Below are 17,015 nucleotides of genomic sequence, written 5' to 3'. Positions count from 1 at the left end.
AGATAGATAGATAGATAGATAGATATATAGATAGATAGATAGATAGATAGATAGATAGATAGATAGATAGATAGGAACTTTATTAACCCCAAAGGAAACTGCAGTATTACAGCATCAAACATAAAAACACACAAATCTACATATAGTAAGAATTATCGGAAATTTAGAAATGTTCACAAGGTATGAATACATATATGACAAGAATAATGTATAAGTATTATGTATAAGAACAAATTGTAGGTACTTACTAAGTACAAAGTGATTAGAATTGAACATACATAACAGTTACAATTTCAAAGTACAGGATGTCACTCATTGGCAGAGTATAATGGCACAGTATATTGCACACGGCATTGTTGTCTGTTAGGATGTTTGCTAGACCAGCTCAGTACTATTGGGTACACAAGGGACAATACCATCTTGGCCAAGGAGTGACTCATTATGCAGCCTGATGGATAACGGTAGAAATGATCTCACGTAATATTCCTTGGTGCAACACACTTGTCTCAGTCTGTTACTGAAGGTGCTCTTTTGTTTGGTCAAAGCTTCAAAGTTTGGTGTGACAGTCATTGTCCAGAACAGTCACAGAAACTACTGCTAACAAAGATAATGATAATAATTATTAGTGGTAACTATCATTAGAAACATTACTAATAACAACAACAACAACAATTTATTTCTTATATAGTCCAAAATCCCACAAGGAATTCTACAATGAGCTTTAAGAGGCATGGTTTTCTGGAAGCCCTCCAACCTTGACTACCTAAGATGACAAGAAGAAACTCCCAAAAAAAGACACTTGTAGGGAAAAAGAGGAAGAAATCTTGAGAAACGCAGTTCAGAGAGATATCATCTTCCAGGTAGTTAGGCGTGCAATGGGTGTCAAAAAATGATTTAAAAACAATACACAAAACAGAATACAAGTAATCCTCTTCACAGAGCTAGAAGGCCATCTAACTTGGCCACCTCAGAAATACAATAAAATAATACAAACTACAAGGCAAAATACAAGAATAGATTATACCACTCACTAAATACAGAACTATGACTATAAGAATACAGATTAATATTAATAATCTTTATATATAATGCGTTACTGTGGCTGTTCGTTTGTCTGTCCAGGATTTTAGATCAGCTGTAGCTTGCAAACCATTTGAACTATTGATCTGAAATTTGGTACACATATACTACATGACGTCTACTATCCAGTTTCAGGGTGATGATTGACCTACAAGTTTATTCCTCTTTTTATTTTTATTTTATTGTAGAATCAACTCTCGGCAGCGGGCAGCAGGGTGGCCATATGGCGCATAATTACGGGCACTGTTCTCATCCCTACCACCTTCGCCGTCACTTTCCCTACCTCTTCATATCTTAAATCATTCTTGAGTGCCAGCTTCAGTGAAAAATTAAGGAAAATGTACTAAATAATTGCAACACAAATACTGACTTAATCACTTTTAACGAGAAAAGATGCCCACGAAAGAAGAGAAGAAGCGTGCCGCTAGGGTGGAGGAAAGAAGAGCTGCTCAGGAAGCAGCAAGCCAATCAACCTCTGAGCAAATGAATGCTAAACATACAGAGAAATAAAGAGGAGGGAAGCTAGGAATGCTCAAGTCAAGTGTATTCACTGCACATTATCGTGTAGTGTGCCGTTACTGGTAATTAATAATATCAGTATTAACAATACTGATATAATCCATCCATCCATTATCCAACCCCGCTATATGCTAACTACAGTGTCACGAGGGTCTGCTGGAGACAATCCCAGCCAACACAGGGCGCAAGACAGGAAACAAACCCCGGGCAGGGCGCCAGCCCACCGCAGACTGATATAATACAATAAGTAATAATAATGTAAAGTATAAGTACTGAGCTGCCTTTCCCAAGGTTTCTTCCTTTTTTCCCTACAAGATTTTTTTTTGGGAGTTTTTCCTTGTCTTCTTAGAGAGTCAAGGCTGGGGGGCTGTCAAAGGCAGGGCCTTTTAAAACCTATTGCAGCACTTCTTGTGTGATTTTGGGCTTTTCAAAAATAAATGGTATTGTATTGTACTATTATTATTACTCTATTAATAATTAATTTTTCTACCAGGGTTGACCAATACATGCTATTTTAATACATATTTCTGGAGAGATACTGCTTCTCTTATCAGTTCATTACAGGCCAAACACTAATTGGACTAATTCACAGGTAACAATAAACCTGATCTCATTTGTCATTTGTTTGTGGAAGGAAGTACCTGAAGAAATCTAATCAAAATATATGGGAAATGTGAAATGGGGAACCTGATTCCCCTTTATAAATGTTATTGTTAATATTATTATTATTGCTATTAATAATATCAGTACCTGCAGTACTACTATAATGCATCATTTCTAACACCCAATTATAGTAGAATTTATTGTACTGATAATTTTATTAGTAATAATACTATTCTTTCTTGTGAAAAATTATTGTTATTAATAAAACACTACTACTACTACCACCACTAAAGAAGCTATTATTAGTACTGATAGTAGCAGTTGTACACATCTTCAATTTCTGAAAATCAGAATTAGTAATAGAAGTATATACAGGGTGGTCCAGATCTAATTATGCAGATCCAGATCGTCTGGATGACTTTGATTTATATGGGGACGATTCCAGTTCGGCGCGAAGACGATTCTTCATGCCGTCAGTTCGCACACTTCTCGATGGTTCGGGATTTTTCGGGTGATTTTCAATGTAATAAACTAAATAAGTTATAGCGTAATGAAAATTGCATAATTAGATCTGGACCACCCTATAGAGTTAGAACATGTATGGATATGATGACTTCATTAATTGCAATACTGTCTAATACTAGTGTAATGGAATAATAGTTATTATGGTTGAATAAGTACTATTAATAGTTAAATTACACATGAAAATTAACAAAAAGAAAGATTAACTTTGCCAGCTTACGATTTCAAATCATTTGTACCGTATAGTCCTCACAGCAGTTTCTTTCTTACCCCCACGTGGATATCTGAAGAAACAACGGAGTTTGGGACTAATTGATCATCTGCCCACTGAATTTCATACTGTGCAAACTTTAAAGCTCACGATCATGCTGAGAACACTACCTTTCAAAGCCACCGCCTGCATTTTGTCTTGCTGGAAAAATGCTACCATGTGTGCCTAAAGAAAAGGGGCGTGGTCAACGAGGGGGTGGGTTCCGTGGGTTGTTCTGCGGCTTTTTAGGGAGAGAGCTGGCTAAGTTAGGATTCAGACACGGCTCTGTGAATTAAACAGGGCTTGTAGACTTCTAGGGATATTTTGACTAACTTTTTTTAAGTTTAAAAAAATTAAAATAGCGACGAAAGTACTGTAAATCAGCTGAAAGAAACTTCTGTTGAAGAATGCAGTATAGAATCTTGTAGAAGCTAAAAAGGCATTCGCTGCTGAAGATTAAGGAGAAAAAACTTTGTTTTTCTTTGGTTTGTGCCTGTTTAAGTGAAATCGACTCGTGATGGTTTTCCTGTCACAGTGGTGTGTTGTAGCAGCAACTCTTGTAGTGACTTTGACTTCAGCCGACCAGGTAAAAAAGCGCTACTGTCTGCCTTTCACCCGTCACAAGTGAAAAGCGTACATTCTCCATGGAGATGATTTGCAAAGTGACTTAAAAACAGGAATAACCGGGCAAAGTGAAAAATCTTGGGAAACAAAATAGAACAAGAAACGGCGCCTGTCTGATTAGAAGCTGGGGGATTTTGGAACTCGACTTGGATGAATGGAAAACACAGTTGAGGGAAAGTAGTGAAGCCAGGTTTGGCTGCTAGCAGCGCTGCTGCTCAGTGGCCCGCTGCGCTTGCTTACCTTCAGCGCGGTTTTCTAGTGTAATTGTGCAGATCGCGCACTTCAACACACTCATCTGACACTTAAGCATTCAGATCTCTTCTTTGACATCTCATTGCTGTTAACTTCTTAGTGCCGTTCGGATCCCTGCGTGACCAACACTGTAATGACAGACACATCGTGTAACTTTAATTGAGCAAGTTCGTCTATCGCAGGGAGAGGTGGGGGTGGGTGGCTGGGTACACAGGAGTCTTGCGCTCTCGGTCTTGTGTCAGTTGGAAATGTGCCTGAGCTGCTTACTGCTTTGCGTATTTGTCCACGTATTAACTTTGTTTTTTCTTTTCTGATCACAGGCTGGTGAAGTAGAAGACAAAACAGGTAAGAACTATGGGATAATAGCCTTTGTAGCGTCATGTCTGACAGATAGCTAAAATGAAACAATTGTTTCATTCATAAATCTATTTAATAAGCCCGCACTATCTTTTACAGTTACATTCATGCATTCTCAATACCCACTTTCTTCTTCTACGGGTAATTTGATAACAATTGGTACAGGGTAGGAATGCCTGTACGCTAGGACAATTCAGAGGCACCAGTCACTTTAACTTTTTTGGGGAATTGTTTTTTTTTTCTTCAGCAGCAGATGACAAATTTATTGTGATTACTACTTATGGCAGCTTTTTGTAAAGAAACTTTGCAGATATCACCTGGTATTCTTAAATATGCCGTTAGATTAGAAGTTTGTGTGGTACTTATGTATGTATTTATGTATGTATGTATGTATGTATGTATGTATGTATGTATGTATGTATAATCCTACATCCTACTAGTCCTTGACTGACTCACCCACAAACTGACAAGATATTCTTGGCCATTTGTAGACAACCTAAATAAAAATTTATTTATTGCTGATGGATCGATATCATCGGCCTGAGGACTATAAAAATTCAACCTCAGTGAAACATTAATCATAAAAAAGAGTTTAAATGGTGACAATGTTCCTCATTTAATAGTGCAAATAGTAGCATGGCGAAGTGCAAATCAGCGGAATCCTGGTTTGAGCTCTGCCTGTATCTTTTTTTATTTATCTTAATCTTATTGTCTTGAACTTTATCTTAATATAGTATATATTGGAAAGAATAACATTCTCTGCTACATACTGTAAGTGACAATAAAAATTAAAAATTGTATGTTGCTATAAAATTACCTATTACAGAAAAAATAATGTCCCATGTTGTTTTAGAAAATATAACAAATTCACACCATTTAGTCTTTTCTTCTATTTGTTTCTTATGTATCAAGATATGTATTTATTTCATATTTTATTTTGTCTGAAATCATGACATCTTTTGATTTCCTTTGAGTTTTGCATAGCCTGTCATTTGTATCTGTAAATTAAGCTGATTACATTACTAGTATCTCTTAAGTAAGTAATTGGCACTCTTGGCATCTCTATGTATGCTGCAATGTTCTTTATTAGTCTATATGTCTGACTTGTTCATCCACAATTTTTAGCATGGTTTTTAATATTATCATTCCAGTTCATAAGAGTGTCATTACACTTCTGTAAACATTTCTGTTCCTGTATTTTCATGATAACTGCAGAAACTTTTATTCTTAGTAGCATCATATAAACCATACGTTCAGCAGTATTGTTGTGATTTTTTTTTTTTTTTAGTGGGCTGATGTAAGTGAGGACCACCTAAGCAACAAACGGGTCCATTTCTATATGGCATGTGAGTCCTTTGCAGGGTACACTCATAGCACAGAGCAGTGTTAGTGTAAGCCAGGCCAGTTTAGAATCATCAACCTAAACTAGCAGCATGTTTTTAGAATGTGGGGATAGACCTGGGATTCATCTAATTAACCCACCCACCTATGAGAATTGAATGGTTAGAAAGTGACGCTTTCCATTCTACTACAATCCAGCCCATCTTTTTTGGGTCCTTTTTGTTATAAATACAAGAGGTCAGCATACAGGTGATTTTTTTCCATGACAAAGTATTTTATTATTAGGTATAGTATGTATCAGTACAAAACAGAGAATGCTTAATCTGTAAAAGGAGCATTGTATATCTTATAGTGACCAATATGTTTGTTCTACCTTAAGATTATTGTTTTAAATCTTTTTCTCTCTGTGATATCAAATTGTTGAAGAAAATTTGACTGGCATTAGAGTGCTGGCTGTCAGACATCAACAGTATATTCTCAAGTTTGAAAAGAAGTTCAGACATAATTATTTCTAATTTATCAATAAATCAGTAACATTATCAATAGTAATGGTGAATAAATCATTCCTGTATACTTATCAGACTCTCTATGCCCTGGAATAGAGGCAAGGCACTTTAGCTCATCAGGCGGACAACATGGGCTAGGCTAAAGAACATTAGGTGAGAGGTCCATCTCCCGTATGAAGCACAACCAGTATCATAATTAAGCAGATACTGGTTGGACTGATCTCTTTTCTCTTTTGACATAACTATTACCCTCAGGTTAGCTGTTTTTTAACGTTTCTCTTTCATACAGGTTCAGTAACTTGTACTATGCACCATTAGGAAATGTCACCAAGACATGTTAGTATACGATTTTATTATAGCAAAACAGTGGAGTGTTATGACTTGTTAAGAAATGCCCCTTGTGAATTTTAAGCAGTTTTCTTTTTTAAATATAGGATAGGTTTCAACTGGTGCTTAGTGCAAGGTTGGTGGTGTTACTGCCCACTTGTAACATTTGCTACTGGAAAAAAAGTTGTTGCCATTTATACAAATCTACTCTCTCTCTCTCTCTCTCTATCTATATATATATATATATATATATATATATATATATATATATATATATATATAAAATCCTAAGCCTAAAAGTGCAACGATTTTATGTGACGTTTTTATGTCACTTTTTTGTCACGCTTTAAATTGGGCGTATTTTAAAACCTACATATATATGTTTGGTATCATCCTTTTCAGAATTTATGGAACTTTAATGTGATGTTGTTAGATTTTCAGATTCTTGTTCCGTTTTTAAATTATAAGCTAAAAAATATCAAGAACTCCCATCCCGTGAGACAAGACTTTCTGCCAAAAGATTTAACCACGCCTGGGGTCGGAAATAAAAGACAAAGAGTAGGACAGCTGCTGTATAGGCTTTTAAATGTTCGAAGTGCCATATGAGATGCAGACCACATGGCATAGCAGCAGCAGCAAGCCAGCAGCTGATCGAGCAAAGAGGAAGTAAAAAAAAACTGTATTTGTTTCCCATTGTATCACCATTCAAGAGGGGATTTTGGAGGAGTGACCGTGTCTTTTTGGCGTGCATTCAGCCCCCCTCTTCACAACGCAAGCATCAGAGATGCAAAGTGACTGGTGCATAGCGCAGGCTGGTATGAGCGAAGCGAGCAGGGTGGAACCCCCTAGTTGTCAGATATCTTAACTAATTTTTGTTTGTTGAGGCACTGAAAATGATATGTACGGAAGGAAAATGCACATCATCTCTAACTACATCTATTACATCATCAAGGAAAAGTGGTTTGATTTAACTACTATCCATCCATTATCCAACCTGCTATATCCTAACTACAGGGTCATGGGGGTCTGCTAGAGCCAATCCCAGCCAACACTGGGCGCAAGGCAGGAAACAAACCCCAGGTAGGCTGCCAGCCCACCGCACTAGATTAACTACTATATAACTTTAAACTGCCCAAGAGTGTGTGTGTGTACGTAACTATTTGATCCTAATTCATAGTAACTGAAAACATTAAATTCATGCCATATTTTTATTGTCTCCTTTTGGAAATTTAGTTTTGCAGCAAGGTGTTGCATAAAATGACAGCAGACAAAACAGAGCTACCAAACATCTCTCAATTTCAAACAAATCACATGTAGTAGAGTATGGTATTTACAATACAATTTTAAACCAAACTTGCAAAATTAAAATGAATCAAACAGGTGATTACTAAGAATACTAATGTTTGGGACTGGAAGTCTGTGTCCATCTATTAAAATAAGTGTTATTAAAAATTGAGTGGGCCATGATTTAAATTTCATTTACAGGTGTACATATAAAGATTTCAGTTGATTTCATGTCTTTCACTTACACACTAATCTTGGAGGTGCTGGTTCTCTTTCAACATTTTTCATAAAAAATGCTCGTTTTCAGTGTTTAATGACCTTTTATTGTTTGTCTGTGATTTTTTCCCTTGCCTGTGAACGGAAACTGAATGGGTGAGATCACACTGACTGGGGTCAGGCATGTAACATTAATATCATTACATAGCTCAATCACTGCCACCCTAACTTTATTTGAGGCAGGTGAGGCTAACAGTTTAACTTTTCATTTACTCTCGTGTAAACAAAACTGTTGCATGTGTTTAATTTATAGTACTTGAGTCTTTGAATTTGCTTTTACAGTCAGGAAGAAAAATAGACATGATATGAATTATCAGTACGTAAGATGAAAAACATTGCGGGTCCTCTTCATTTTACCTAGATGTTTTAATTTAGTCCATGAAGGAAGGTTAGATCAGTGTCAGATCATGAATGCATTCATGGTCTCATAGTGGGACCAGTAACACTTTCACACCACTCCTTAGGACCCCATCAGTATTGACTGACATCACAGCCAGATTTTTTGATAATCTTTATAAGCAGCAATTAATTAAAAATACTTATTACATCATTCAGAAGTATATTAATGGTTAATAAGCTGTATGATATGTAATTACCCACATGAAAAATAATATATGTTGTTTCCTTAACCATTAAAGACTAGGATGGAAAATTCAAGAGACAGGCAGATTTCATTAGATTTATGCATTGTGCAGGTATATTTTAGGGTATGGTTGGACAGCAGGTAGCTCAAACATTCTGAGTTAATATTTCAGCCTGGTCATTTTCTGGTTTTCTCCAGTTTGGCACGTATTAAAGATGTTAAGGGTAGGCTAGTTAAAGTGCCTGAAAATTGCCCTGGTGTCAGTAAATGTGTACTTGTGTGCATGAGTGTGCTCTGCAATAGACAGAATTGTCTTGGATATGTACCTAATGTTACTTGGATATGAATTTTAGACTTTCAGCTGAAAATCGTTTGGAGAAAGGAGTTACAGAAAAAATGACAGATTTGTTGAAAGTAATTCATTTTTGAAATAACCTTAACAGACTGTGTACACTCATTGTTGTCTGTTCAAAGTCACGTTGGCTTAGGGTTCCAAATTAGGGTTAACGATTAGGGTTCCAAATCATTTCTATTGCCAATATTATATTTTTAAAATAAGCATGGATATTAATCTGTATTTTATATCAATATCTATTGTGTGGTAGAAATGTAGTTTATTTACATACAGCATTTAAAATTTATTGAATATTTCAGATATTTCTTTTTACATTCAACAATGTGTAGTACGTACAGTTTTCCTAGACTCATTTTGGTGTGGCCAATATTAAATTATATTAGGATTGGGATCTGCAAACTGTTTAAAGAATGGAATAGACAGATACTGTAAAGTTGCTTCTCTGTCAGAAGGTGGGCAAAACACCCAAATGCATAGTGATTTTGCAATCCTTTGCAATGTTTTCAAAACTTAAAAGATACATATTTATTGAAAAAACATAATTAGTAGCACCTGTTCTTCAGTATTGCACATATAACCTGTTCACTCGATTTTTTTCATCCATGCTCCACTAATCCTGTGCTCTCATCTTTTTCATTTTTTAGCTTACTTAAGAAAACGACTAAGAGAGTATGGGCTGGTTACTCCTTTCAGCACTGACTCGAAAGGCAATTACATGTCACATCTTCTCTCAGCTACTCACAAGCAACGAATCAAAAGAGATGTCTCCCAAATTTCAGACCTTGGGGACGAGAGGCTCTATTTCAATATATCGGCTTTTGGGAGAGAATTTCATCTGCGTCTTAGGCCTAATAGCAGGTTGGTTGCTCCTGGAGCTGTCATAGAGTGGCATGAAGAGACTGGAGATTTTAAGGATGAAATCAAAGTGGAAAGTCAAAATCGCACAAGTGACAGCTTTGTTAGGATCCAAGAGACAGAGCGTCTGAGGACAGACTGCACTTACACTGGTGATATAACAGACATCCCTGGTGCTTCAGTAGCCATTAGCAACTGTGATGGATTGGTATGTCATTTTTAATACTGTACATATTTAATGTTTTATTCAAGCATTACTCAATATTTACAGTTACAGATGCATTTTCCAATGTATATTTTGGGAGTATCTAGAAGTACATACTGGAGGGGTAAAACAAAGAGCAAATTACAAGTTATTTACAACACTTGTAATGGATTATTGTATTCAAAGTGTACTTAAATCTGGGTACATGAGCAACAAGGTATCAGGGGGTTGAAAAGACAGAATAGATTGCCTGATAACTTGGAGCCGTTGGTCTTCAATTTAGTGAAATAGTTGCATTTGTGTTATGATGTTCAAATGTTGAGACCAAGCAGGTAGTCTGGCTTAATATTGATCTGAAAAGTGAATTCAATTGGTAAGCATAATGACAAAGTTTAAAAAAAGTTACCATTTGAAGACGAATGGCATTGCACCAAATATTGTAATATTACAATGCTAAACACTTTTGGTATACAGTATGTGACATAATAAGTCAAAAAAGCAGCATAACAATATTGTGAAACCAACTTAATTCAATGCAATGATGAGGGAGACAGAGCCTATGTTGACAACAACAACAACAACAACATTTATTTATTTGGCACATTTTCATACAAACAATGTAGCTCAAAGTGCTTTACATGATGAAGAAAGAGAAAAAAGACAAAATAAATAGGAATTAAAATTAGGGAACACTAATTAACATAGAATAAAAGTAAGGTCCGATGCCAGGGAGGACAGAAAAAACAAACAAAAAAAAAACTCCAGACGGCTGGAGAAAAAAAAATAAAACCTGCAGGGGTTCCCGAGACCACCCAGCCCCCTCTAGGCATTCTACCTAACATAAATGACCTCCATCAGTCCTCATTGTATTCAGGGTCCTCATGGAAGAACTTGATGATGATGGTCATGTGGACTTCTGGCCTTTAATCCATCAATGTAGAGACATCACGGTGCTTTGATTAGGTGGTGGTGGTGGCACAGATTGCCACCACAGAGAACCGGAAAAAGAACAGAAGAGAAAGTAGGGCTTAGTACGGATTTTGGAGCCACCATGAATGATCATGACAATTAATTGAATATACAGAGCATCAGGATTAAACTAAGATGAAGCTATGAGAAAGCCATGTTAAAGTAATGTGTTTTCAGCAGTGTTTTAAAGTGCTCCACTGTATTGACAGCAACATGCACAAGGCAGGTAGCCAAAATGGTTAAGGTGTCAGCCCATTTCAAGTACCAGTAAAAAGGCCCATGTAGACAATGGGAGAACTTATAAACTTTACACATACAGCCACAGGGCACACAATTTGAACCCAGGATGCTGGCTTAATGAGGCAACACCACTAACCATTTTACGAGCATCTCACGTCATAACAAATAATGACTGAAATATTCTGTTCGTAATGCAGTGATTTGTTATTGAGTTTAAAGTAGTGGTAAATATGTTAAATATAGAAGTTTTAGGTTGTTTGAACATTATTTCCCTTCATTGTTGAATAAACATGCACAGTCTGGATGTTACTGAGCACTTTTGAACTGTCTTTAAACCTAGCCTAGAAAGAATGCTAAGGATGATAGTTTTCCTTCAAGAGAATGCCTTTAAAATACACATAAGGAAGGGTGAACAAGAGATGCAATGAAAACTACACAAACAAAATGAAAAGAAAACCCTACTACTTCTGTGGTACTTTTTACGAAGGTCATTCACCCTGTCGATGCAGACTGTGGCCCTCTTCCCATCTCAGTACCACAACATGCATTCCCCTTTTCTTACCTCCTATAACTCTTGGTTTGATTCTCTGGCCACTCTTCCTCATGCAAGTTGAACAATTGGCCCCAACTCGGCTCCAAATCCAAGCTCACTGTTTAATATTGAAAGTCTCAACATGGGATAACTTCTAGGTTAATCCTCATAACAATTTCTATGGTCATAAGTGTGTTCTGGTACTGCCTTTTCCTATAGCACTGAGTTTAGGCAGTCTTTTTATGGGCTAGGCAAACTCATGATAGTCTGCCTTTTTAACATGTACTGGGGGAATTGACCACTGATGTTGCAAAGCACAAAACTGCTGTGATTTATCAAATACTAGCCGTCCCCTGTGGCTCCACCCAAATCGTAGTGAAATAGAACAGTGAGGAGGGCCCCACCTGGCTCCCTACTCCTGGCGCCACGCTTCCTCCTCCCCTTGTCCCGCAGCCTCTGTCTTGGATTAGTACGACTATATCGCTCCTGCAAGCAAACTATAATTCTTAGCGCGATGAGAGAAGTTGCAAAATCAACCGGAATGTTCAAGCAAAAGAAAAAGACCTGATCTAAATCTGTTACGTAGTTCTGTCATTCACTAACTAAGCAGAGGTAAGCAACATGCCCCAAGGCTGGTGCGTGAGTGAGGAGGGGTCCCCGCTCTCATCTCCTCGGCCCACTGCTTGTCTCTCAAATTTGCGCAAATAAATTGGTACCGCAAGCGAACTATGATGCATAGCACAATGTGAGAAGTCGCAAAATCAACCGGAATGTTCAAGCAAATTATAGGAAAAAAACCCGATCTAAATCCGTTAAGTAGTTTTCTCGTGAAAAGAGGACAGACATACAAACAGACAGACAGATGTTGGATTATATATATATATATATATATATATATACTGTATATAGAAAGAGAGAGAGATCTATTAAGCTGCCCAATGTCCATAATTACTGTTCCACTCCATTTGTTCTCTTATTTTAGTTAGTTCTAGAGCATTCACTTTGAATAGAGGACTTACTGCTGTATGGCACTATTCTATTTTCTGTCCTAGGAAAACACTTTCAGATTCTTATACGGCTCTGCCTTGTTCTGTAGCACTTCTTTCTGCCTGCAATCCTGGTCTCAACTGGGCCACAGTACTCATAACATCAACAGTATTGTACCGTGTTTCAAAAATGTGTTATAGTGCTGTGTGTGTGTATATATTGTGTTTATAATAGAGAGAGAGATAGAGATTAACAGTAAAGATCTTGTATGGGAGGTTACAGTGTCATTAACTATCCTATTTGCCACTAATTGGTGCAGTGCAAGTTCTGTTGTATCAGGACAAGGGTAGAAATCCAAGGTAGCTGACCTTTCTTTTTTGTCACTAGGGGTCTATAGCTTTATAATCTTCAGCTATCATTCCAGAGGTGTTAAGATCAGGAACATTAGATTGAGATCTTATATGAGATCAGTCCATGTCTCCTAGGCTGGCATAGGGGAAATGGTTTACCCAGGAAGTGACAATGTAACTGGCTTCTTGAAGGAAAGCCTTGAGGATGCTGTGAGTCGGAGATTACTAGAGGACAATGTGAACTTGTGACTTTAGGACTTGTCAATGCTTCCCTTTACTCCAGAAGTTTCCTCCCTCTCTTAACTCTGTCCTATACTTCTGATTCATAAAACATTGTTTTATTTTGCATGTTTTGATGTTCTAGCATACTTTTGTTACAGTTTGTTAACTGTATTAGTTCAACATTACTTCTGAGCCAAGACTTCAGATTGCTTTGGGTTTCGAGCCAGCAGTCTTATATTACAGGCACACCAGGCTATAACTCCCTCTAGTGTCTCTGGGTGTCACCACAACCCACTCCTTTTGTAGCCTGTAAAAGGCCAGGTCTCTCAGGTTGCAGGTAGGTTGGTTGCTGTCAATGAGGAAACATGGTCCTACTTCTACCATCCAGGGACCATGTGCCCCTGGAGCTTTCCATTCTTCATGTCCTTTCCATTTCACTGTTGTTAAATTATTTTCAAGGCATTGACTAGGACTACAGCCAGATTCCTGTCTGCAGGCAGTGCTGTTTTTTTTCATGTGGGCATCTGCATTTGCATTTCTATAGCCAGTGTGACTTCTCCTCTCTGTCTTTTAAAGCTGATCTGGACTTTGCTCCTACCTGTTGTCATACCTGTGTTATATTCCTCCCTGGCAACTTCTTGCCAAATGAGCAACCTTTCTTTATGGAAAATAAGAGTTGAATTATATCGTTGTTCATTTGCACAATGAAACAAAAGAAGCATGTTATATAGAAAATAAAAAGCTAGATATAACAATTGAATCCTTCAACAGACGTGTGTAAAGGTGAGATTGAATAATGGGGAATGATGAAGACAAGCAAAGCTACAACAGGCAATAAGGGGACAAGGCCAATCTGACTAGAAAAGGATAGCCATATATTAACATTATTAACATTAGTGCCAGGGGTAATGACAAACAAGAAAAAAAAAAAATTGGTTCTGTTGTCTATTACTGTGTTTATATGTTAAACAGACAGTATATTATGAATGAGTTAAAATTCTCTGCAATCACTCAGTACTATGTACTTTAAATTTTAAATGCATGGTTAAAAATCATTTGAAAATAGTGTCATTTTAATTTAATTTCTTTTGTACTTATTCTTAAAGGCACTCAAGGTAAGCCATATCTCCTTTCATGATAAACTTGTCAGGACTGTCACATTTCCTAAGTGTTATTAAATACACTTTGGGGGAAGAACTAAAATGACTTATGGTCTGTTGTGCATGTGAACAAAACTGTTTACAAAAAACCCTATTACTGTATATAATTAGGGATATATTTCATGCATTTGATTTCCTTTCAAAAATGAAATCTTTTTAAATTGAAATGCAGTTAATTTTCATAATGTAATTCTGTTCTTTTTTTATCAAAGATGCAAATTTCAGGTTTGTATAGAAATTGTTTAATCCAGTTTGGGGTGAGAGGGGGTTATTCTGGTAGTGATCGGCAGATAGCAGCAGCAAACCCTGGATGAAGTGTGTCTTCATTGCATGCCCATTTACACACAAATTCTCATTTGCATGGGACCAATTGTACTCTTGCCATTTACCCAAACCTACAGCACATTCATTTGGAGGAATGTGTACAAAGTGCACAAGGAGATGTGTGTGTAAAATTTAAAATTATTCACCTTATTTTATTAGTGATGTTCATGAACACTTTGTCTGTTTCTTTTTATTTTTGTAGTATGCCAAAACCTCCACTGTCAGTTGCTGTTACTCAACATCTAACTTCCCATGCCCATGTCTCAGCCTCATTTGTTACAGCTGGCTCTACCGCTGTCTTAAAAACCTTCAAACTTTGTGTTATTCCTGATACATTCTTCCAATTGTTCCATCCACATTGGACTCTATGGGTTATCTCTGCATCAAATTTTCCATCTTGGGCCAAGTCTGATCTTCGATATTTAAACTTATCCGCTCTTTTCAGCAGATCTCCTTGCAGGCTAACCTCTAAATCCTGATCATCATTAAGCCTCATACAGTATATTCTTCCTATGTAACTTCAGTCCTCTATCCTACAAAATTCTTCTCCATTCTTCTAACTTCCTCTCCACTTCCTCTTTTCTGTTGCTACACAACACACTGTCTTCAGCAAATAGCAGGTACCAAGGGGAGTGGTCTGTTATCCCATGACTCAACACTTCCGTAACCAGATCAAAGAAGTAAGGACTTAAAGAAGATCCCTGGTGCAGACCTATTCTAACTGGGATCTTATCTGTTACCCCTACAGTGCTTTTAACCCGAGTCCTCACTCCCTCATACATATTCGCCACAATCCTCATACTTCTGTGGTACCCCTTTCTCCTTCCTGCACCTCCAGACCTCTTGACGTAACACTTTATCATAAGCCTTCTCCAAATCAATAAACACCATATGCAATCCAGTTTTTCTTTCTCTATAAGTTGTCTCAATGCACAGACTTCATCATATATTCCTCACTCTGGCAAAAAAAAACAAACTGCTCCTCCCTTATGGTGGTCTCTTCCCTAAGCTTTCTCTCTATAACCGTTTCCATTATAATGATAATGTAGATAATGATTGTTAGAATACAATGCATTTTGCTAGAAATAATATTTGGATCAATTTTTGTCCTCTTTGTAGTTTTGTGTATTAAACAATACATCAATGTTTGTGTTATGTACTATGTTGAGTGTATGCAACTGTGGTAGTTCTAGCAAGTTATAATACAGTAGTATAGTTTGAATTCTGTTGACATTGATGCTAATAAACTCCAACTCCCTGAAGTGCATACTGGAAAAATGGGTTCAGAAAGTGGGAAGTTGAGTAGATATTTTTTTTGGAGTTATTATTTTGCACTTCATTTCTTTTCTGAAAATCTTTCAGTACTCATATTTTTGAAACAGCTCAACAAATACTACTGGAGTTTGGTAAAACTTTGTGTTTAGTTGTTTAGGAACCATACTGGAATCATTCTGCCTGTAGAGAATCGTTTTGGCTAACTTGAAGTTGATTATATTGGAATAGATCTGGCCTAGCTGAATTATGTTTGAAGCTCTGTAAACGTGTTACATATGTGCATATTTGAAGCGTTCTGTCATATTTCTATTTGTGCTTTCTCTTTGCATTTTATATTCCTGCACAATCTTGTGGTCCAGTGGCTTACAATTCCTCATTGATCCTGTCACATTAATACCATACTTTATATACTCTGTTTGTTTGTAATAATAAACTTGAAATCCTGGCCAACTCGTATAACCTTTTACTACACTGTGAATTCATTTACATTTACACTATCTACCACTAAAGGTGCCTAAAGACTACAGAAAGTAAACTTTCTAATTATTTGAATTAACTTGCCTCATTTTTAACTCCAACCCTTTTTTATCTCCCTTGCCTTTCCCCAAAGACACCAAGATCTAAGATTGACCTGTTAATGAACCAGCCCACCCTGAGTTTTTGTTAGTTGGCTCAGGTTTATTGACGAAAGGGAAAAATCATAACTGTTTTATTCTCTGTGGTTTCTGGATTTAGGAAATTGGAACTTTCTCCAAGGCTTTAAAATTTTTAATGCATTACCATCCGTTTTCCCCTTTTTATTTTTTATTAGGTAGTCCCTTTTATTTTATTTTGTGTATCTCATGTGCAGTATCCTACTGAAAGCCTTATTTATTGCCTTATAAATACTGTAACACTTTTAAGACTTCTGATATATTTGAAACCTCTTACCAGGAGTATTTAACCAACAGCATTAGCAAAATATAAAATGACATAACAGCAATCGCCCAGGTATCTTGTTTCTTAAAATCAAGGAAC

At 36.8% G+C, this 17,015-nt stretch overlaps 1 protein-coding gene across 2 annotated transcripts in view; it reads left to right on the top strand.

Moving 5' to 3' along the window:
• The first annotated feature begins 3,245 nt into the window (after positions 1 to 3,245).
• The window catches only part of adamts3 (ADAM metallopeptidase with thrombospondin type 1 motif, 3), a 304,447-nt gene continuing 290,677 nt past the window's right edge, over positions 3,246 to 17,015 (top strand). For both annotated transcript variants that reach the window (XM_039758577.1, XM_039758576.1), the window contains exons 1-3: positions 3,246 to 3,560; positions 4,171 to 4,195; positions 9,524 to 9,942. In XM_039758577.1, the coding sequence (XP_039614511.1) occupies positions 3,492 to 3,560; positions 4,171 to 4,195; positions 9,524 to 9,942 (513 nt within the window). In that variant the 5' untranslated portion in view covers positions 3,246 to 3,491. The remainder of the gene's footprint in view (positions 3,561 to 4,170; positions 4,196 to 9,523; positions 9,943 to 17,015) is intronic.

This window comes from Polypterus senegalus, chromosome 7, assembly GCF_016835505.1.
Source record: "Polypterus senegalus isolate Bchr_013 chromosome 7, ASM1683550v1, whole genome shotgun sequence".
NCBI lineage: Eukaryota > Metazoa > Chordata > Cladistia > Polypteriformes > Polypteridae > Polypterus > Polypterus senegalus.
This window is presented reverse-complemented; position numbering and strand designations above follow the sequence as displayed.